Source organism: Mytilus galloprovincialis, chromosome 6 (assembly GCF_965363235.1).
Source record: "Mytilus galloprovincialis chromosome 6, xbMytGall1.hap1.1, whole genome shotgun sequence".
Classification (NCBI taxonomy): Eukaryota; Metazoa; Mollusca; class Bivalvia; order Mytilida; family Mytilidae; genus Mytilus; species Mytilus galloprovincialis.
The window spans coordinates 15,679,310-15,703,103 of record NC_134843.1 but is presented as its reverse complement, the minus strand read 5'-3'; the positions used below and the strand labels follow the sequence as shown (position 1 = coordinate 15,703,103).

General features: G+C 31.4%; 1 protein-coding gene across 2 annotated transcripts in view; it reads right to left on the bottom strand.

The window, feature by feature from the left end:
• LOC143079052 (glycerol kinase-like) overlaps window positions 1–21,311 on the bottom strand; it is a 37,100-nt gene extending 15,789 nt beyond the window's left edge. For both annotated transcript variants that reach the window (XM_076254194.1, XM_076254196.1), the window contains exons 1-7: window positions 21,170–21,311; window positions 13,270–13,343; window positions 12,220–12,326; window positions 10,158–10,235; window positions 9,687–9,766; window positions 6,492–6,629; window positions 427–536 (exon numbers count right to left, since the gene is read on the bottom strand). In XM_076254194.1, coding sequence (XP_076110309.1) covers window positions 427–536; window positions 6,492–6,629; window positions 9,687–9,766; window positions 10,158–10,235; window positions 12,220–12,326; window positions 13,270–13,343; window positions 21,170–21,229 — 647 coding nt within the window. In that variant the 5' untranslated portion in view covers window positions 21,230–21,311. The remainder of the gene's footprint in view (window positions 1–426; window positions 537–6,491; window positions 6,630–9,686; window positions 9,767–10,157; window positions 10,236–12,219; window positions 12,327–13,269; window positions 13,344–21,169) is intronic.
• Window positions 21,312–23,794: the final 2,483 nt, after the last annotated feature.

Below are 23,794 nucleotides of genomic sequence, written 5' to 3'. Positions count from 1 at the left end.
CTTTCTTCTATATTGAGTCTAACCCTAATAATATGGAGATAATAATTTGCATAAATATAAACATCTTTCATTCTTTTCTTATTGTTTTGAACCATGAGCTTCTATTAACAATGATTAGGTAAACAAACCCTGCTTATTTGTTTATAGTGTTTGTCTTCCATTGGTATTCTTAGCAAGGGATGATCCAAGCACCATATGGTCATTATATTTGATTTATAAAGCCTGAACAAGCAGTTTAAGAAAATTGTTAATATTCCTTTAATCTCAATTTCTATAACAGCTGGTCACAAAATCATTGTATACAAGTCATGTTCAAACTTAAAATTTTGGTAGATCAGGGCAGTCTTAAAAGCACAAACAATCACCATATATCATAAATGTAATACAACTGATCTCTATGAAACTATTCTTTTTATGGCCACTTACTGACAGAGATAATCATCCCACTGTAGATTATGAATATTCATTAACATTGTGCGACTAGCATTTGTAACGTCTGTTATGTGTTTCCCTCCATTTATACCACCAGTGAAATTCTGAAATGACAAGGTTTATATAGTATAATATAAGTATGATTGAAGGAAAAGGAACTGATATCTAAAACTAGAGGCGCTAAAGAGCCTGTGTCGCTCACCTTGGTCTATGTGAATATTAAAGGAAGCAGATGGATTCATGACAAAATTGTGTTTTGGTGATGGTGATGTGTTTATACATCTTACTTAACTGAACATTCTTGCTGCTTAAAATTATCTCTATCTATAATGAACTTGGCCCATTAGTTTCAGTGGAAAATGTTAGTAAAAATTTACAAATTTTATGAAAATTGTTAAAAATTGACTATAAAGAACAATAACTCCTAAGGGGGTCAATTGACCATTTCGGTCATGTTGACTTATTTGTAAATCTTACTTTGCTGAACATTATTGTTGTTTACAGTTTACTTCTATCAATAATAATATTCAAGATAATGACCAAAAACAGCAAAATTTCCTTAAAACTAACAATTCAGGGTCAGCAACCCAACAACGGGTTGTCCGATTCATCTTAAAATTTCAGAGCAGATAAATGTTGACCTGATAAACAATTTTACCCCATGTCAGATTTGCTCTAAATGCTTTAGGTTTTGAGTTATAAGCCAAAAACTGCATTTTACCCCATGTTCTATTTTTAGCCATGGCGGCCATCTTGGTTGGATGGCCGGGTCACAGGACACATTTTTCAAACTACTAACCTAAAAGATGATTGTGGCCAAGTTTGGATTAATTTGGCCAAGTAGTTTCAGAGGAGAAGATTTTTGTAAAAGGTTACTAAGATTTACGAAAAATGGTTAAAAATTGACTATAAAGGGCAATAACTCCTAAAGGGGTCAACTGACCATTTCAGTCATGTTGACTTATTTGTAAATCTTACTTTGCTGAACATTATTGCTGTTTATAGTTTATCTCTAACCAAGGATCCGGAAATTTTTTCACCTAATTTCGGTCATTTTCATATAACTTAAAAGTTGGTGCCCCTTTTCAAAAACAGATTGTCAAAATCTCATTACTGCATGAGTATGCTCCTACTCGAAGCATCAACGAACTTGTTTAACTGTTGCAACGCGTTTACTTCATGATTTATCCTACCATTTTCCTAAAATCGATCAAGAGCAATTAAGGGAAGGCAACAGTTTAAGAATAAAATGATTTTAATGACTCAAAATCGTAATTTTCTCAGTCATCCGATCGCTTACGTGCGTTTCTTTCGATTCTGAAGTCGAAATTCAAACCGGATGTAATGCGACAATACTAAAACGAACAATTCGGACTTATTCCCGGATTAGTTTTGTTTATCAAATTCACAGGAAAACATCTTGTTTTTAATATTTTACCTTTAATAGTGTAAGAATATTAATGAAAATAGTTGCACTTGCTTTATTTAGCAAGAAATCATTTTAAATTTACGATTTAATGTCAAATCTGCGGAAGAGAATTTTAGGCATGCGTATCATAGTAAACAAAGCACGTGTGTAAGTAGTGAAAAAAAATCTTTTTTCTACGTAAATTAAATCAAGTTTTAATTTAATTTTAAATCATAATTGACAATTGTCCTAGCTGAAAAGTAATTAAATAATGAAGACAGTTGGTATTGAATTTTAATTTCTTTATAATATTAGTTCGGAGCTTGTGATTAATAGCCAGGTGTGAATTAAAAACACAGGTAAAGAGATTAGCGATCATTAGCCAATAGCTCCCCGAGGCATTAGGAGGGCCCTCAGGATTATAACACTTTACTGGAGTGGCAGTTTAATTACATAAAATCGATAACAAAACAAAAATATGTTTAAAATGGCGATTTGAAACTCAATCTCAACGAAATGACCGAAATTATTTCTGTTGAAAAATAAAATTTGACCTAAATCCCAATAAATGATTTAGGACTTTTGAGTTTCCAAATCGGTCATGTCTGGCATATATGACCGTTTCCGGACCCTTGTCTCTAACTATAATAATATTCAAGATAATAACCAAAAAGAGCAAAATTTCCTTAAAATTACTAATTCAGGGCCAGCAACCCAACAACGGGTTGTCCGATTCATCTGAAAATTTCAGGGCAGATAAATCTTGAACTAATAAACAATTTTACCCCATGTCAGATTTGCTCTAAATGCTTTGGGTTTTGAGTTATAAGCCAAAAACTGCATTTTACCCCATGTTCTATTTTTAGCCATGGTGGCCATCTTGGTTTAATGGCCGGGTCACCGGACACATTTTTCAAACTACTAGCCTAAAAGATGATTGTGGCCAAGTTTGGATTAATTTGGCCAAGTAGTTTCAGAGGAGAAGATTTTTGTAAAAGATTACTAAGATTTACGAAAAATGGTTAAAAATTGACTATAAAGGGCAATAACTCCTAAAGGGGTCAACTGACCATTTCAGTCATGTTGACTTATTTGTAAATCTTACTTTGCTGAACATTATTGCTGTTTACTGTTTATCTCTATCTATTATAGATCTATAATAACCAAAAACAGCAAAATTTCCTTAAAATTACTAATTCAGGGGCAGCAACCCAACAACAGGTTATCCGATTCATCTGAAAATTTCAGGGCAGATAGATCTTCACCTGTTTAACAATTCTACCCCATGTCAGATTTGCTCTAAATGCTTTGGTTTTTGAGAAATAAGCCAAAAACTGCATTTTACCCCTATGTTCTATTTTTAGCCATGGCGGCCATCTTGGATGGTTGGCCGGGTCACGGGACACATTTTTTTAAACTAGATACACCAATGATGATTGTGGACAAGTTTGGTTTAATTTGGCCCAGTAGTTTCAGAGGAGAAGAAATTTTTGTAAAAGTTAACGACGACGACGGACCACGCTGGACGCCAAGTGATGAGAAAAGCTCACTTGGCCTTTTAGCAGAGATGGGTCCGATTACTTTCAATGTAATTGATTAAATTACAATTACTTTGTCATTTGTACGATTAAATTAAATTAATGATTACATCATTTCTGAAAGTATCTGATTAAATTAATGATTACATTGGCAAAGTAATCATGATTACATCTGATTACAATGAATTTAAAAACAAAACATTTTGAATGATGTGAATGAATAAACGTTCAATATAACCATAGCATTTTTGAGAAAGTATTTTATTTGGTTCAATTATAAAATGATAACTTCAAATTAAAATTCATCTATTTAAATAACACCAAATTTCACTACATTACACTTTATCACCAATGATCTCTGAATTATTTTGAATTAAATATAATAAAGATATATCATAATCAAGAGTTTTTTTGTTTGTCTTCTGACCTCTTTCATAATTTATATGTATTCCAAGTTGCAGTTTATGGAAGTTTAAATATGGATGAAATAAAGTTACCAGTTAAAACTATGTTAAATTTTAAAAGAAATGTTTAATCAAATTGTAAACAATATGTAAGTACTAAAAATCATTGCATTTTACATGTCCAGTCCAAATACATTTTTTAAAATTTTAAACAATATATTTGTCCAACTTTTAATTTAGTTTGTGCTAATTAGATAAATTCTCATGTCTGATATATCTTTTATCATATATATTTCCCTACAGCTATACTCAATTGGTAATTGCAATAAAAACAAACCTTAATTAATCTCCTACCTGTCAATTCAAAGTTGACAAAAATTACAAAAATTAACAAAAGATTATAATTCAGGGTTAAAGAAAAGTATTACTTGAATAAATAACAGTTATCAAATATTAATATGAAGATCATTATAAAACGATGAATATACATGTACATGTATGTACAATATCTTTTAATAAGATAAAAGGTATATAGTTGTATTATATGTCTCTGCTTAGGCTAATGATGACTTTTCAATACTGTAACAGTTTTTTTTTTAATGAAGTAGACATGCTTAAAGTAACCAAACCATTTCAATATGTTCAAAATTTATCAAATATGAATAACAAAGAAGTTCATTTAATGACCAAAAACACAAAATATTTTTCTTCATTGTAATCAGAATGTAATCAAAAAGTAATCATGATTACAGGGTATTTTGAAAAGTAATTGATTAAATTAAATTACATGTAATCAGATTTTTGGCTGATTAATGATTACACTGATTACTTGAAAAATTGTAATCAATTACAGCTGATTAATGATTACAATTACAATTACCCCAAGTCTGCCTTTTAGGCCAGGTGAGCTAAAAAATTTACGAGTAAATTCAGGAAGCATCAACGAATCTATAATTTATGTACAGGTAACCTACATTTCACAGCTTAATCTTGACCAAGGGTCCGGAAACGGTCATATATGCCAGTCTTGACCTAAACTGAAAGTATTTTGTCCTAAATGAGTAATTGGGATTTAGGACAAATTTTTTTTTTACAGAAATAATAATGGTCATTCAATGTCATTTCGTTGAGATCGAGTTTCTAACATTGTCTAAATCGCCATTTTTAACTTATTTTTTGTTTGTTATCCTTTTCCTGTAATAAAACTGCCACTCCAGTAAAGTGTTATAATCCTGAGGGCCCTCCTAATAACTATAGTAATTAATGCCACTGGGAAATATTGGCTAATGATCGCTAATCTCTTTACCTGTGTTTTTAATTAACTTTTTTATTGATCACGAGCTCAGAACTAATATTTTAAAGAAATTAAAAGTTCATAACAACTGTCTGCATTTTTTTTATTACTTTTCTCAGCTTAGACAATTGTCAATTCTGATTTAAAATTAAATTAAAATTAAATTAATTTACGTAGAACAAAATATTGTTTCACTACAAACACACATGCTTTGTTTACTAATACGCATGCTTGAAATTCTATTCCGTAAATTAGACACAAAATCATAAATTCAAAATGATTTCATGCTAAATTAAACAAGTCCAACTATTATAATTAATATTCAAACACTATTTAAGGTAAAACAGTTAAAAAGCCGACGATTTCCTGTGAATTTGATAAACAAAACTAATCCCGGAAATGAGTCCAGAATTGGTCGTTTTACTATTGTCGTAAAACATCCGGTGATAATTTTGGCTTCAAAATCAAAAGAAATGTATGCGAAGTTTGAGAAATTTATCGTTTTGAGTCATTAAAATCATTTCATTTTTAAACTGTTGTCTTCCTTTTATTGCTCAAGATCGATTTTAAGGAAAATGGTAGGGAAATTTCTGAAGTAAATGCGATGCAACAGTTAAACAAGTTCGTTAATGCTACGAGTATGACTGTATGAGCATACACACAATCTTTGTTTGAAAAAGGGCACCAACTTTTAAGTTATCCCAAAATGACCGAAATTAGGTGAAAAAATTTCCGGATCCTTGATCTTGACCCCCTTGAGGAAAACTTTCCTTTTCATGGTACCGCCAAAGTCTGCATACATACAACCTGATAGAAATTTGTATTTAGCTGAACATTTAAATTTTAAGAGATGGAAATTGGTCAGCACCTCATAAGGAACATTCATGCTATGTTTGGTTTCATTCCATTCCCTGGTTCTCTAAAAGAAGTCATTTGTATGCATTTCCCATAGACCTAAATATAAAGGACAGTATATAGTCCTAAAAATGGTTTATCACGTTTTACACATGACATTTTAGCAAGAAAGACTGCCATTGGAGTATATCTCCACTGTACGGAAGCCGATTAGAGTCGGGTTGGAGTTTTATTTTTAAGTCGTTTTAACGACTTAGCTAACTTGTATTTATCAAACAAAATTATTTCAAAATCATTGGTTTGTTTAGTATAGATTAAGAAAAACACATTTCAAATATCAAGTTTAAACTTCTAATCAGAGATTTTGTAAAATTCCTAGCAAAATTTTCAGTGATTTTGTAAAATCCCTGAAATTTCAGGGATCTTACAAAATAACTTAAACTGTAAGTGATTTTACAAAATCACTAATTATTCCAGGGATTTTACAAAATCCCTGATTTTACAAATTCACTGTAACATATATACCAAAATAACTACTGGTACATATCTTTAAAACCTACCCACAATAACCAAGAATCAACTGTTCCAAAAAGACATCTGCCATCTTTGACAGCCTTCCTCACTTCTTCACTAGTGTCCAGTAGCCATCTCAGTTTTACAGCACTAAAATATGTTGTTATTGGCAAACCACAGTATTTCTGAAATTACCAAACTAAGTTTAATCTTAAAAATTAGGTAACACATATATACTGTGGATTTACAAATGTATGCTTGAAATTATGTATTCATGAATATAAAAATATGAATTTATAAAATACATATACACATTATTGAGAAATAACAATACTATATTTTGAGAGTTGCCAATGTAAATTTACGATGTAATGTCAGCAAATGAAGTTTTACAGGTGGTGTATTCAGAAGTGTGTATTTAAGTGGTTTATTTATTTATTCTTGTGCCATGCTTATGCTACTTCCAACTTCTGACAGATCCGAAAAAATGCTCACACATGACACTTTACAATCATTGACCAAATATACAGCAATTCTGTGTTGTAGTTTCTGACAAAATATCTATTTAAAAGCTGACAGACAAGGCCATTGCAATACTAGAGGCTCTAAAGAGCCTGTGTCACTCACCTTGGTCTATGTGAATATTAAAGGAAGCACATGGATTCATGACAAAATTGTGTTTTGGTGATGGTGATGTGTTTGTACATCTTACTTTACTGAACATTCTTGCTGCTTAAAATTATCTCTATCTATAATGAACTTGGCCCATTAGTTTCATAGGAAAATGTTAGTAAAAATTCACAAATTTTATGAAAATTGTTAAAAATTGACTATAAAGAACAATAACTCCTAAGGGGGTCAACTGACCATTTCGGTCATGTTGAATTATTTGTTAATTTTACTTTGCTGAACATTATTGTTGTTTACAGTTTATCTTTATCAATAATAATATTCAAGATAATAACCAAAAACAGCAAAATTTCCTTAAAACTAACAATTCAGGGTCAGCAACCCAACAAAGGGTTGTCCGATTCATCTAAAAATTTCAGAGCAGATAAATGTTGACCTGATAAACAATTTTAACCCATGTCAGATTTGCTCTAAATGCTTTGGGTTTTGAGTTATAAGCCAAAAACTGCATTTTACCCCATGTTCTATTTTTAGCCATGGCGGCCATCTTGGTTGGATGGCCAGGTCACCGAACATATTTTTCAAACTACTAACCCAAAAGATGATTGTGGCCAAGTTTGGATTAATTTGGCCAAGTAGTTTCAGAGGAGAAGAATTTTGTAAAAGATTACTAAGATTTACGAAAAATGGTTAAAAATTGACTATAAAGGGCAATAACTCCTAAATGGGTCAACTGACCATTTCAGTCATGTTGACTTATTTGTAAATCTTACTTTGGTGAACATTATTGCTGTTTATAGTTTATCTCTATCTATAATAATATCCAAGATAATAACCAAAAAGAGCAAAATTTCCTTAAAATTACTAATTCAGGGCCATCAACCCAACAACGGGTTGTCCGATTCATCTGAAAATTTCAGGGCCGATAGATCTTGAACTGATAAACAATTTTACTATTGTCAGATTTGCTCTAAATGCTTTGGTTTTTGAGTTATAAGCCAAAAACTGCATTTTACCCCATGTTCTATTTTTAGCCATGGCGGCCATCTTGGTTTGATGGCCGGGTCACCAGACACATTTTTCAAACTACTAGCCCAAAAGATGATTGTGGCCAAGTTTGGATTAATTTGGCCCAGTAGTTTCAGAGGAGAAGATTTTTGTAAAATATTACTAAGATTTAAGAAAAATGGTTAAAAATTGACTATAAAGGGCAATTACTCCTAAAGGGGTCAATTGACCATTTCAGTCATGTTGACTTATTTGTAAATCTTACTTTGTTGAACATTATTGCTGTTTACTATCTCTATCTATAATAATATTCAAGATAATAACCAAAAACAGCAAAATTTCCTAAAAATTACTAATTCAGGGGCAGCAACCCAACAACGGGTAATCCGATTCATGTGAAAATTTCAGGGCAGACAGATCTTCACCTGTTTAACAGTTCTACCCATGTCAGATTTGCTCTCAATGCTTTGGTTTTTGAGTTATAAGCCAAAAACTGCATTTTACCCCTATGTTCTATTTTTAGCCATGGCAGCCATCTTGGTTGGTTGGGCGGGTCACCGGACACATTTTTAAAACTAGATACCCCAATGATGATTATGGCCAAGTTTGGTTAAATTTGGCCCAGTAGTTTCAGAGGAGAAGATTTTTCTAAACGATTACTAAGATTTACGAAAAATGGTTAAAAATTGACTATAAAGGGCAATAACTCCTAAAGTGGTCAACTGACCATTTTGGTCATGTTGACTTATTTGTAGATCTTACTTTGCTGAACATTATTGCTGTTTACAGTTTATCTCTATCTATAATAATATTCAAGATAATAACCAAAAAGAGCAAAATTTCCTTAAAATTACTAATTCAGGGGCAGCAACCCAACAACGGGTAATCCGATTCATCTGAAAATTTCAGGGCAGATAGATCTTCACCTGTTGAACAATTCTACCCCATGTCAGATTTGCTCTAAATGCTTTGGTTTTTGAGTTATAAGCCAAAAACTGTATTTTACCCTATGTTCTATTTTTAGCCATGGCGGCCATCTTGGATGGTTGGCCGGGTCACCGGACACATTTTTTAAACTAGATACCCCAATGATGATTGTGGCCAAGTTTGGTTTAATTTGGCCAAGTAGTTTCAGAGGAGAAGATTTTTGTAAAAGTTAACGACGACGACGGACGACGGACGCCAAGTGATGAGAAAAGCTTACTTGGCCTTTTAGGCCAGGTGAGCTAATAAAACAAAAAGGCAAATGTTGTAGTTAGGCATAAACATGAGAAATCATGCAAATGTACACAATGAATTGAACTTAAACATCGTCTATGATACATAATAATGTTAAAATAAAAGATGGTCCAATTTTTCAGATTTAAGCTGTTTTAATTTTAGAAAGACATAATTTTAACATAAAAGATAGTCCAACTTTTCAAATTCAAGCTTTTTTTCATTTCAGAAAGACAAAATGTTGAACATCAAAGACAGTCTAATTTTTCAGATTCAAGCTCTTTAATTTGAGAAAGACAATTTAATTACCAATGTATAATAAATTTTAAAGCCAGTCTCAGCCTTTTATGGACTTTATATACTGTTATATGAGACTAAATATTTACCCTCAAAGAATCTTTACTTTTCTGTGGTGTTTTTGCTATTAACTTTGCTACTGTTGAAGATGTCCTTACGTCCAACCAAACTGAAATAATAGACAAAAAAAAACAAATAGGTTTTAGGAACTTATTTTAAATCAAATGCTTTGCTATTTGTGAATTGCCTGACATGGATTTTTCTTGAATCACATATTGGTTTTTTTTTCTCAGCAAATCTAGTTTGTATATTCTAGGCTTGTAGACAGTTTGTAAGATTTATGCAATGTATGTTATAAAAGTATATTTGTCACCGAAACATCTGAAGGCAGTTTATATTCCCCAAAAATATAACTAAATTCACAATCTCATTGCATTGTAAAAGTACCTGTAATTTCTTTTATGTAGATCCCTATCTAGGTATGTAAAATTTATAACTTTATCAATTAAATCATTTTTTTATACCAGTAACAATATCTATACCACAGCTCTAACACATACGTATAGCATTATACAATGGTTTCCCTGTTTTTCTGTCCCATGCCACAATGGTCTCTCTTTGGTTAGTTATGCCAATAGCTACAAAGATCAAAAAAATTAATATCATTAGAGCTTACACGAGAGCAAGAAAGTTGTTTTGAAATTATATATGTCTAAACGTTTTTCAAATCAAATTCATTTACTTTGGTTTTAACAATAAAACAAACACAATGAAAAGAAAATTTACAAAATACACTTCATTGATATACTCTAGCTTATTAGGCCAATTAAAATTAATTGCTAGATTTTCATCCCCGCCCGCTCCTCTGAAATCGTCCCGCCCCGATTTTTTTTATTTAACAAAAATAAGATTTCCGGATTTTGATCATGTCTGTTACCGGGAACCATCAATAATTTTGTTTCATTCAACACTTCTTGTTTCAATTTCGTTTTTGTATTTCTTCGAGTAATCTAACGAAAATGATTAAGTCGACATATTCTGCTGCTTTATGATGACAACATCATCTACCGAGAATAGAGATTGATAACGAGAAGGGCATGAAAAATTCGAGTTACGAGTAAAACGCTTTGTCCTTGAACGCAAATTGCGGTAGTCACATAATAAATTTAAGTGAATCCAAAACCGTGTTTTTTACTTTATTTATACAATGAGTTGTGTCAGGAAATTTGGACTGTGAATAATATCCAAAGCGCAAGAATTGTAGAACAAATAGGTACAAAAAACATGACTGGATTATAGAAATTGACACAAGAACGAACTTGTTTGATTTATGACCGTATATTGAGAAGAAAAGTCGACAAACACGCATTTTAATTATAACAAGCCCTTATATTTACCCATGGCTGCTGTTTTTGTTGACAAACAACACACAGGAACTGTCCCAATATCCTCAATTTAGTCATTAAACACCAACTACTTTTTGGTTAAGTTCATGTTTTACATCATAATTACTTTCAACACTGAGTTTAAATTTTATTCTGTACTCATAATACTTGTGCTGCATACAATTGCACCAATACATTTTATTGGTTTTATGGGGACTACAAACCATTGCTTAGAAAGCAAAATAAATTTGGTGTAGGTATAGTCCAACTGAAGAGAGCATTTCTCTTCTTTTTGATGCACATACTGTAAATAGGTTTCTAAAACAGCAATTACATGTACAACAGTGGTTGCCAATCAGGGATTTTTATTTAAAGAGTTTAAAAAATAGTGTAGGATTCCTTATACAGCATGTATATACATTATACAAGCTTGTTTTCCACTAGCATATACCCCGCAGTATGAAGAACTCGTGACGAGGGTTTCATTTGAAATAAAATTTTAAAAAATAAAATCCTCCCACCCGCCCCATTTTTTTTCAAAAATTTGGATGAAAATCTACTAATTAATTTTAGTTGGCCTTAACAAGGGTTTAAATGCATTGCTTAGCCATAAAATATATGCCTGAGAGTTTAATATAAAAAAGAAGATGTGGTATGATTGCCAATAAGACAACTCTCTACAAAAGATCAAATGACTCAGAAATTAACAGCTATAGGTCACCATCTGGCTTTAAATTTATCAATTAAAACTAAGCAATCAACTAAGCAATCAGCTTGAAATGCTTGCTTATATCGAACTGCTTGCTTATAACCTTTGTCAAAAGACACCATCTAATTCCCTGGAATGAGTTTCACAAAAAAACTTAAAGACTAAAGTTGATCGTAAGTATACTGAATTGTGTTAGACTTACGATCAACTTTATTTGTAAGGTGTTTTGTCAGAAATTAATATCTATGTAAATATTGTGTTATTTTAAGCCACATAAAATCAATGTTGTTCAAAGACATAATTTAAACAGGTTGACCTAGTACATTTTTGTAACTTGATAGTCTGCCTACTACCAAAACAATTTATTTAATTTACCAAGAACGACCTTATCAGAAATCAGTACAACAACAAGAATGCAACAGTTAAGATCATTTATCAACAATTGTATAGGAACTTAAACTGTAAATGTCACCTTTATTTACTTTTAAATTGATTGCTTTTTTAAATCTTTGTATATGTTATATTTACCTTTTATACACCCTGGGTCTTTATCAAAAGCTTTCAGATTTTCTACAGCTTTGTCAATACATACAATAACAGAATTCAATATATCCATAGGGTCTTGTTCTGCCCATCTAAAAAATATCCACTATGTTATAAATAATGACTTATAAGTAAAATTATACAACACAATGTACATGTAAAGTCTACAATCTTACCCTCAATTTTGCCTTTCAGATTGGTCACATAAAAACTGAGATCATATTTACTTTTAATTATGCTATTTATTTTTGAACACAGGTTTAATAATGCCATTTGTACAAGAGTGTGGAATAATTCCAGTATCTAATACATTATTAAATAATTTACAATACATGTACAATGATATAAAAACAGGTGGTGAATTTTTCAAAAATTCATTAAGTATTTTAACAGAACCAGGAGCCTTTTTTTGTAGTTCTTGTATCATTGAACTCTTCTTGTCAAAATCAAATATCTTGTGTAACGTTTATGCAAATTAAATATCAACTAATTAATAGAAAACAATCTAATTAAAATTAAATCCTTTAATTGCTCCTGTTTTGATATGTCGCGCATCAAGGATGCACGACATATCAGAACAGGAGCAATTACAGGATTTAATTTTAAATAGATTGAATTGAAAATAAATTAAAAATTTCATAAAGTATTCAGTTTACTGTTGAATATCGACGAACGCATTCTTTACTCGTATGCTTCATTTAAAGCCTTTATTGATGAAAAGGGTCAATATTGACAATAACATGAATTGAGGTACAAATATACATGCTATATAACACCACATATCAATAATGAATAGGAATTTGATGTATCCTGCTACATTGTAATAAAATTTAAAAAATGTTAAACAAGAACATGTGTACTAAGTTTCAAATTGATTGGACTTCAACTTCATCAAAAACTACCTTGACCGAAATCTTTAACCAAAGCTCTAACCTGAAGCGGGACGCACAGATGGACAGACGAACAAAGGGACAGACGCACAGACCAGAAAACATAATGACCATAAATGGGGCATAAAGAAAGTTTCTATTTTACCCCTCTTTTGGACAAATCTGTTTCATTTCTGTCTGGTGATATGTAATAAGCTCTCCTGTTGTACTGGAAAATATCTGAAAGAAAAGATTGTAATTCAAGGTTTAGGACTTAGGGGGTTAAAGGTCTAAACTTAGTCATCAAACTGATATGTACTAATAATAATGCAACTTTAAAGACAATATCATTGATATACATTGTATCACAAGTAGTTCTTATCAAAATTGTCTATTTTGTGATTGTCTTCTTCAAACTTGCATCCTAATGTAATATATAATTACCAATGTGTTTATAGTACCCTTGTAGTATGTGTATTTGAATGACATCCTTTTAAAGATTAATTGAGAAGATTTTGTTACTGGATTTGTTTTTAATCCTTGATTGATCACTGTTCATGAATAAAGTTCTATGGTTTAATCTTTCTTTTGAGTATAAAGAATAAAACTAAACCATAATGTTTTATTCCTTTCTCCAACTTTTTTCATTTATACTTAATGTCATCATGGTCATTGGCCTTGACACATAAGAAAGAATATGCTACATTTTATGATAACATATAAAAGGTAAACATTTTAGTTCACCAGGTGTGCATTTCAATAATGATGCTTGAGGTCAAAATGTTTTATAATCCAAAACCAAAAACAAATATTAACAAAGTGATCAAACCGAAAAAGACCTAAACCAACATAATGTATAGATAAGTAAACAGCTGCGCTGTCAGCGCATGATAAGCCCATCTTGTTTTCAAAGAATAAAGTGCAATAACTTTTCAATGTCATATCATAAATTTATGAAAACCTAAAGGAGGTTGTCTTAATAGATATAAATCTACACCAAAATTTAATGAAAACTGCTCAAAATTTTTTTAAATTGTTGTCCAAAAACTGGAAAATCATCACTTTTTACAATGTTTTATGAATAAAATTCCATTGCCTTTAGTTACCTTTAATCCAAGCATCTTTTGCATGTGGCATAATTATATATAAACAAAAGCAACTTCTAACAGTTAATATCCTATCACCTGTTAACTGCTAAATCAAGCTATCACTTAATACTTAACATTATGAACAAAATCAACCTGACCTGTCTGTATAATGTCAGTTACACAGGAAAGTGATTGTAAAACATGCCTTTGATAATTCTCTGTTTTTTTACCAAAATAGTGAAGTTTTATATATAAACATACATGTAGTGTACATGTACATGTAATTGGTCAGAATTTTTTCATTCTTTACATTTTAATACACATACAGCATTTTGATATTTTCAATGGAAAAACAGAAGGACCCCCAAACAAACATGACAAAGCAGGACAAAAAGTACAGAATCAGAGCTTTGCATGATGGAGATGGAGATATGTTCATTAATTTTATAAATTTTTTTTTTATCTTAAACTAAACATGCTAAATGGATTAAGGTGTCTTTAAATAATTGTTTTATGATTTCATACATGTATTATCCTATTTGAATATCAAATTGTCATCAGGTACAAAAATGTATGTATACTATATACATGTATAGGTATACATGTAGTTGGCTGAAATAAATAAGCTTGTTGTTTAACATTTTAACCCAGTGATATTAAACCCTGTCATATTATGTATGATTGAGCCTGTTCCAAGTGAGGAGCCTGTAGTTCAGTGGTTTTCCATCGTTCTTGTATATCATGTGTTTTTTTTTAATTTTCGTTCATTGTTTTGTATACATGTGAATATCAGGCTGGTCCTCTTTTCCATACAACATTTTAAAGGTAAATAACTCAAAACATAATATTATTTGTACTTGGAATTATTATATAATTATGGAATTTGCTTGATTTCTTGTTAATGATTCTTTTAATAAATTCCATGTTTATTCTGTACTGAAATGTTCTGTGCTGCGCACAACACTTTCTATTACAAAGAAAATAGTATATTTTCAATAGAATGTACTGCGCCGCGCACAACACTATCTAACCAAAATACATTGTATGGAAAGTGTTATTAACCGCTCAAAAGATTATGATACCAAATAAACATGAAATTTATCAAAAAAAGGAGTAGGTCCGGTAAGGACCGATTTTGGCCTCAAATTTCAGGTTCATCTGACAAAAGATTTTGACCACTTTTTAAACACTTAAGTGTCTATTTTATTTGAATTAATTAGTTTATGTGAAAGATTTTAACCGATTTAGTCATTAAAAACGATCCGATTCAAGCTCAAATATGAAAAATCTACCTAATATGCCGAAAAATGTCACTTTTCAGATGGGTTTTGGTAAAAATGAAAGTGGCCGCATCCGTGTTAATCCTCAACCTTTATATATGGTATGTATTATCATCAAATACAACTTACAATTTAAGGATGAACACGAATGCGGCCACTTTCGTTTTACATGAAAACTGTCTAAAATTTAACTAAAATGCTAGAATTATGAGGATTTCAGTAATTTAGCATGACTTAATGGTGCTAGTACCGGATATATGTGCATTGTATTGTCAAAAACAGCACATATTTATGTAGCAGAAGCATTCTGCTGTCCAATAAATAACTAAAGGTTTACATTTTAACAATTTTGTAAAACTGCTATATTTTGGGGCCAAAAAGGGGTCTTACTGAACCTACTCCTTTAAACACAAGAAATCATGCAAATTCCATAATTAAAAATAATTCCAAGTTCAAATAATAGCCTGTTTCAAGAAAGGTAAAATTGATGCAACCTTAATTCAAACTTCATCTGTGTATTGTGGTAATAAACATTGTGTATAAGATTCATAAGCCATAACATTTAATTTAGTTGAGGCAAACTAAAGTAGAGAATGGAAACTTCTTTCCATTTGTTAAGGGGCATATCTATAGAGTGGTAAAAGTTACGCCACCAAAACTCATACCTGATGTGTTTTGAGGTAATTCAAACTTGATCTTTGTTTTGCGGTAATAAGCATATGTTTTGTAACATTTGGCTGAGGCTGGCATTAGCAAGTTAGTGAACGGAAACAAATTTCAGCAACTATTTCATTCCTAGAGGGCATAACTCTAGAATGGTAAAAGCAACGTCATGAAAACTTACTTGATCTGTGTTTTGTGCTTATAAGCATTGCGTATACATTTTTTGTAAGTTTGATAACATGTGGTTGAGTCAGACTAAAGACAGTTTACTAAATTTGAAGTGCTAATGAAAATCAATTTTGGGAGGTATGGACGAACATAGGTAAAACTTAATGATCCTCCCTGCTGCGGCGTGGACATAAAAAGAAGATGTTGTATGGTTGCCAATGAGACAACACCAGTGATCTGGAAGGTTTTTTTTCCTATGGGCCCAGGGCCCCTCATAAATAAATTTAATGGGCCATTTTAAAAAATAATGGGCCATGTTGTCAAATGAGTGGGCCATTTGAATTGACTTCTGTAAAAAAAAATGTATCAGTATATTTTGGCAAAGAGATGTTTGTACTTACATTTTGTACCTTTATGATTTTAAATAAAATCATGGGTATTGTTCCTGTGATTTTGTAATTTCAATTTCAATGAATATACAATAACTTCTTCCAACCCGAACAATATTTAAGTTAACCGTTTAATGTATTTACAATGTTTAAACTGGTACTGTTGCCGTGTTCATGTTCATGTTTTTTGTTTTTTGTACATTAATAAAATTGAGAAAGGAAATGGTGAATATGTCAAAGCGACAACCACCCGACCATAGAGAAAACAACAGCCGAAGGCAACCAATGGGTCTTCAATGTAGCGAGAATTCCCGCACCCGTAGGTGTCCTTCAGCTGGCCCCTAAAATATGCATAATAGTACAGTGATAATGGACGTCATACTAAACTCCGAATTATACACAAGAAACTAAAATTTAAAATCATACAAGACTAACAAAGGCCAGAGGCTCCTGACTTGGGACAGGCGCAAAATTGCGGCGGGGTTAAACATGTTTATGAGATCTCAACCCTCCCCCTATACCTCTAGCCAATGTAGAAAAGTAAAAGAATAACAATACGCACATTAAAATTCAGTTCAAGAGAAGTCCGAGTCTGATGTCAAAAGATGAAACAAAAGAAAATAAATAAAATGACAATAATACATAAATAACAACAGACTACTAGCAGTTAACTGACATGCCAGCTCCAGACCTCAATTAAACTGATTGAAAGATTATGTCTTCATCATATGAATATCAGGTACAATCCCTCCCGTTAGGGGTTTAGTATCATACTATCATAAAATATATGAGAAGAACATAACCCGTGTCATGCCAACAACTGTTTTTTTAGAAATAAATGTGTTTAGTTCCGATACAAAGACCCTATCAGTGAATCAATGTTAAAGCCAAAATATGCAATCTTTAATGACCTGACAACAGTATCGTAACTATATCCCCTTTTAATAAGTCTACTTAAAGGTTTTGTTAGTTTCTGAGGAGAATACTGACATTTTTGTGCTTTATAAAGAATATTTCCATAAAATTTTGGATGTGAAATACCTGAACGTATAAGATGTCTGCATGTTGAGTTATATTTACGAATTATTTCCTTATACCGGTGATAAAATTTAGTAAATGTTTTGACCAGTTTGTGATATCGAAAACCCTGGTGTAATAATTTTTCAGTAATACATAAATTTCTCTCGCTAAAATCTAATACATTGTTACATACACGAGCGAATCGTACAAGTTGAGATATATAAACACCATAAGATGGTGACAAGGGAACGTCACCATCTAAAAATGGATAATTAACAATAGGAAATGAAAAATCATCTCTTTTATCATAAATTTTTGTATTAAGCTTCCCGTTTATGATATAGATATCAAGATCGAGGAAAGGGCAGTGGTCATTGTTATCATTAGCTTTATTTAAAGTAAGTTCTACAGGATAAATTTCTTTAGTATACATACTGAAGTCGTCATTATTTAGAGCCAATATATCATCCAAATATCTAAAAGTATTGTTAAATTTTTGTATTAAATGTTGTTTTGATGGGTCTTTGCTAATTTTAGTCATAAATTGTAACTCATAACAATACAAAAACAGGTCCGCAATAAGTGGTGCACAGTTAGTCCCCATTGGAATTCCAATAACTTGACGATATACGGAATCTCCAAAACGAACAAAAATGTTATCAAGTAAAAATTCAAGTGCATAAATAGTATCAAAGCATGTCCAATTGACATAGTTCTTTTGTTTATTGCTACTAAAAAATGATCTAAAAGAGTTTGAACATATGTACTCGCATTCCGACTTTTTAAATGCCCAGTTAATTAGGGATGTGAATTTTTTCTTAATAAGAATATGAGGCAAAGTGGTATATAGGGTAGAAAAATCAAAACTTTGAACAGATTCAAAATCACCAATATATGCATGCAATTTATCAAGTACTTCCAACGAGTTTTTGACACTCCAAAAGTAATTAATTCCACTATTTTCAAAGGCCTTATTTGAACAATTTATTATCAGGTTTTTAATTGTACCAAGTGTACTAGTAAGTAAAACAGACAATTTAGTAGTTGAACAATGGCTGGAAGATGAAATAAATCTATATTTGTAAGGTTTTTTGTGCAGCTTCGGAAGCCAGTACATAGTTGGGACTTTCATTGTGTTTGGTTCTGCTTGTAAAGAAGTAGCTAAAAGTTTATGTTTGTTACAGATGTCGTTTTCTGAAAATGAAGTCAGTTGGAATGTTGGTGAATTCGTGATTTCCTTTTGCAGAACCTGGGTCTTGGTCGATACCATACTTATTCCAGACGTTCCGTATCAGAGGACATTTCAGGCATTTCCTCTGCACTTCTTGTATTATTATAACTTCATCACGGTGTGGCAAGAATAACAGTATAGAGTACCATTAATTCATAGAACAAAACAACAAATCGCTGAAGTCATGTTTAAAAAATGTCAAAACGAGACAAAGACCACAAAATAACAAGGACAGTTAAGCGTCTTTTTTGGAGACAAACACTATATTCCTAAAAAGTCTTTGGGGTTCTTCAATCAAAATAATAGAAAGCTAAACTAAATGAGATTATTATTAGTGTTAAATCTCGTCTGTACTAGCCAAATTTCACAAATTTAAAGTTGTTTATGAAAAAAATATATCATGAATGATGGTTAAATACGTTTTTCGGGTTATCAGTTAGATCACATGGTTCTATTATTACAATAGGAAAACACCCGAGACGTTAAACCGCATGGTTCTATTATCATATATAATTCTTTATTTGTCATATAAGTAACATTATACTTGTGACATAAACAAAAGTAACAACAACAATAAAATATCATAGGGAAACACCAACATTACACATTATGCGCCATTTCTTGTCAATATGCGCTATAGGCGCAGGGCGCACGACTTTCCCGATCACTACAACACTTCACAAAACATGAAAAGCTCAAATGATAAGCATAGCCTTTACTCAGGCTTTAGTTTAGGTCACCGTTTATGAGTATCAGGTCCGTCCGTGCCCAATACACTTTTGCACCCTACACGTTCGCAACCAATTTTAAATCAAATTCAAGTTGAAAATTAGAAAATCATGATTGTTGTTTTAAATAGCTTTGATTTAAATACTGCATGTATTTAGCTTGGTATAAGTAAAGATCAGTAAAACATTGAAGATTTTAAGTGAAAAACACATAAGATAAATAATTGGTTTTTAACAGCTTGTCCCCTTTGATCTGAAATAATGAAACCAAAAAATATAGCAATCCCCTAACTAAAACATGATTAAAATTTATTCAACACAACAAAAATACGTTGTCTGAATCTCACTTTATTTTGAAACAATGAAATAAAGTTATAGCAAATTGCAATACACAAACCAAAACATGATTAAGATTTATTCAACACAAAAAACAACGTTACAGACAATGACAATGATTTGATGTTAACAATACATCATAGACAGATAAAGATTTACTCAACACAAAAAAAAAACATTGTCTCACTTTATTTTGAGACAATGACAACACATATATATACTTATAGGAATACACTTGCCAAAACTTAATTACAAAGATATTATGGGGACGAAGTCCCCTATTACAGTAGAAAATTCAATAAAAAAAAATACGGGAAAATTTCCCGAATTTTTCATTGTACTAATGAACTCAAAATCGTTCAAATTTTTTTTGTCGTGTTTTGAAATCCCGGACCTGCGCAGAAATGTACCATGTTCTTCCTTTTTCCGGTCTTGTTTGTATGAAATTTTGAGTAAAATATATATTTATCAGTCTAGTATAAAATAGGAAGGAACGCACAATACCAATTTCATTTTTAATAATTCCTTGATATGAAAAACGTTACCTGAAGATAGCGTTTCTTTGTTTACATTGCATATGACGTCATAATTTAAATAACGTCACAACTAAATCCCTAACAACAGAACCAAAATCGGAAACGTTACGGTATTTCCGTTTCTTTTTTTTTTAAACAAATATTTAAGTTACAAAAAAATAATTCACACAGACTTCGTCCCCATTTACAGGTAATGCCTGCCTCATATTAAACATAAAACCAAACAAATAGGGCGCCAACATGTAGGGTGCGAACAGACTTTGGGTGCGAACATGTAGGGTGTCAAGGTGAACTGGTGAAAGGGGGCGAACGTGAATGGGCGCGAACGGACCCGTATTCCCATTTATGTCAGTCATGTCAGTAGGGACAGACTAATCCAAAATTTCCAAATAATTATGACGTCTGGCAAGGCTTTTTTAATTTTTTTCTGGGACGCCTTTCGTAGTTAAGGCTATTTTAATTTTTTTCTGGACACCTTCCGTACATTAGTTCCGTAGTAGGAAGGCGTCCCAGAAAAAAAATTAAAATAGCCTTGCCAGACGTCATAATTATTTGGACTAGGGACAGACATGACAAGGATTCTTTGCAACAATAGATTTTGGATGAGGTGTTAAATAAGGTTATTACCAGAAATCTGGAACTACTTGTTCCATTATCAACAGCACCAACATAACTTTCTGTCGGCATCGTTCCAAAATTGTCTAAACAACAAAACCGCTTCTATCAATGCAAAATGTCGCTTAGAGCAATCGCAAAAAAAAAGAAAGGTAACACTAAAGACCTGAACGCAGACCTGAAAAAAAAACGCATAATAATGACCCTTGTAAATAACATTGTCCATCTGAAGGAAGTTTGCTACTCAGTTTCAAAATAAATAACTGTCCATAACATTAGTATATATTGATAGGGCATTTATAAAGGAAGCAAAAAAGCAAAAAAAAATATAGAGGTCCATGTGCTTGTTTTCGAATATTAGCCATTGAAATTTTTTGGGGAAACTGTTCTCTCTTGATTTTACATAGCTTTATCATTGACAAGTTAAAGTTCTCAAAAACTATTAAAAAATAAATAAGATTTTATAAGACTTTTACAAATGGCTTATAATCATACATGTAAAAGATTTATAAAAAGAAAAATGAGGGTCAATGGGCAATTTATTTTAAGGCATTCAAATGGATAAAACCAGAGGATTTCGAAAATCTGACAAAAATTCCAAAACATGACAATCAAACCGCATCCTTTTAAAACTTTTCTTCAGAGAGTGTTTTATCATTTTAAATTTTTTATGAACATAAAAACTATATATAAAGCCACACAAGTGCATAATTTTACCCAGTATCAAGGATTTGTGTAGTTTTACTACACAAATCCTCATTAATACTGAAAAATAATTCACTTTCTTTTTTTTAAGAGAATTTTACAAACAACTGATAAGCTACTATTTTATCCATTTTAAAGTAAATGTAAAATTTTGTAAACTCACGTCAGTCTGAGTATGTATATAGGGTAAATACAAGTTCCTGTTTTTTTGGGTTTTTTTTTTTTTAATTTTGTCATATTCTAACTCTAGCTGTTACTATAAAAAAAAAATAACTAGAACTAAAAAAAATAAAACTTAACAAAAACTTTTAATAACGCATTTTTAAATTATTATTTTTTTATTTAGCAGTGACCCTGAAAATAGGGTGAACAAAAGACAATATGAATTTTGTGAAATAAATGTTTCAAGGATTTTTCTTGCTTATACTTAGTAATATTCAGTTTGCTTAAACGTAATGTTTGATGTTCAATAGTTTCCACAGTTGTTATACTATGTGGCCGAGACATAACCAAACCAGTTTTAGAAGTATTTGTAATGATAGAGCATCGTCATATCATTAAGAATAAAGAGCTGGTCCACTAAGGGCATGCTACAACCGTCGCTTTATCAAAGTTCCATAACTCATCATGTCATTTTAGAAATTTATAGAGAAACAAAAAGGGGATTATTTAATAGATTTAAACAAGTCAGCTATGTTTCATTTAAACTGCTCAAGCATTTTTGAGTTCTTGTCCGAAAACTAGGAAAATCCACATTTTTAATAAATAAAACACCGTAACTCGGAAACGTGAAATCCAAAACTTAAAAAGGTCGAAAGGGAGCTCATGTCATTAGATATAAATAATTCCCCAAAGTTTCATGCAAATTGGTAAAAATGTATTTAGTTGTTGTCGGACATGTTGACGACGGACGGACGAACAGATGGCCGGACGGACAGACATACAGATATACGGACAGACAACGGTATACCATAAAAATTGAAATTCTTGCTGCACATTTTTGTAATTATAACTTTTTTTAAATGTTATAATCAGTTAGTTCACCTCATATAGAACCACAGTTAATTTAAAAAGTGGTAAATCATTTATGTATAACACCAAGAATACTTACGTGTGGTACTCCTAAATTTCATTGGGGGGGGGGGGGGGGGGGTCTTTCATGATCCGGTAGATGATTTCATTTTGGTCAGTATAACATTTAGTGATCTCTTATGTAAATCAATAATTCAAATAAATTAAACCTAAACTAAGACATTTATACTTTGGCTTTTTACAAGGCCATGTTTTTGTCAGACTGTTAATAACGTCTTTACTCTTAATCCATTGGAAGTAAGATGTGTTTTAATAGATACTTTATTCTAAGATACATGTTTTGTTTTAGTCTTATTGGCATTTGACTAGCTATCAGTAACTGCAGTTTATTCTATGGATAAATTTCTGCAGTAAATTGAGAGTTCTGATGCTGTTAAATTAATACCGTTGGTGTTCTTTACCATCTCATCATAGTCCCAAAATGTAAATCTGAAATCTTGTTCATATAAAAAAAAAAGTTGAGAAGACATTATTTATGTGGACGGTCTGACATAATGGGTATTGCATGTACCTGTATGATAATCAGATTTTGATATTTTGTTGCAATTTGAAATATGGAAATTATACGCACGGTTTGTTATGTCTCATTTTTTCATTATTTGTTTAAAAATGCACAATTGCAAACAAAACGTGACCTAGGCAAACAGATTGCAAAGTTTTACTAACTAGGTTAAAGGTGATTTTTTTTTATTAGAGCCGAAATAGCCAAATATCACCTTTTCTTGCGTAGTTTTTATTTCGTTTTCTTCCTGTAAAATTGTACTTGTACTTGCAGAGTTTTTTAAAACTATGATACGACTAAAACACTGCAGTGAACACTGTTGTAAAGTAAGCAGTCCC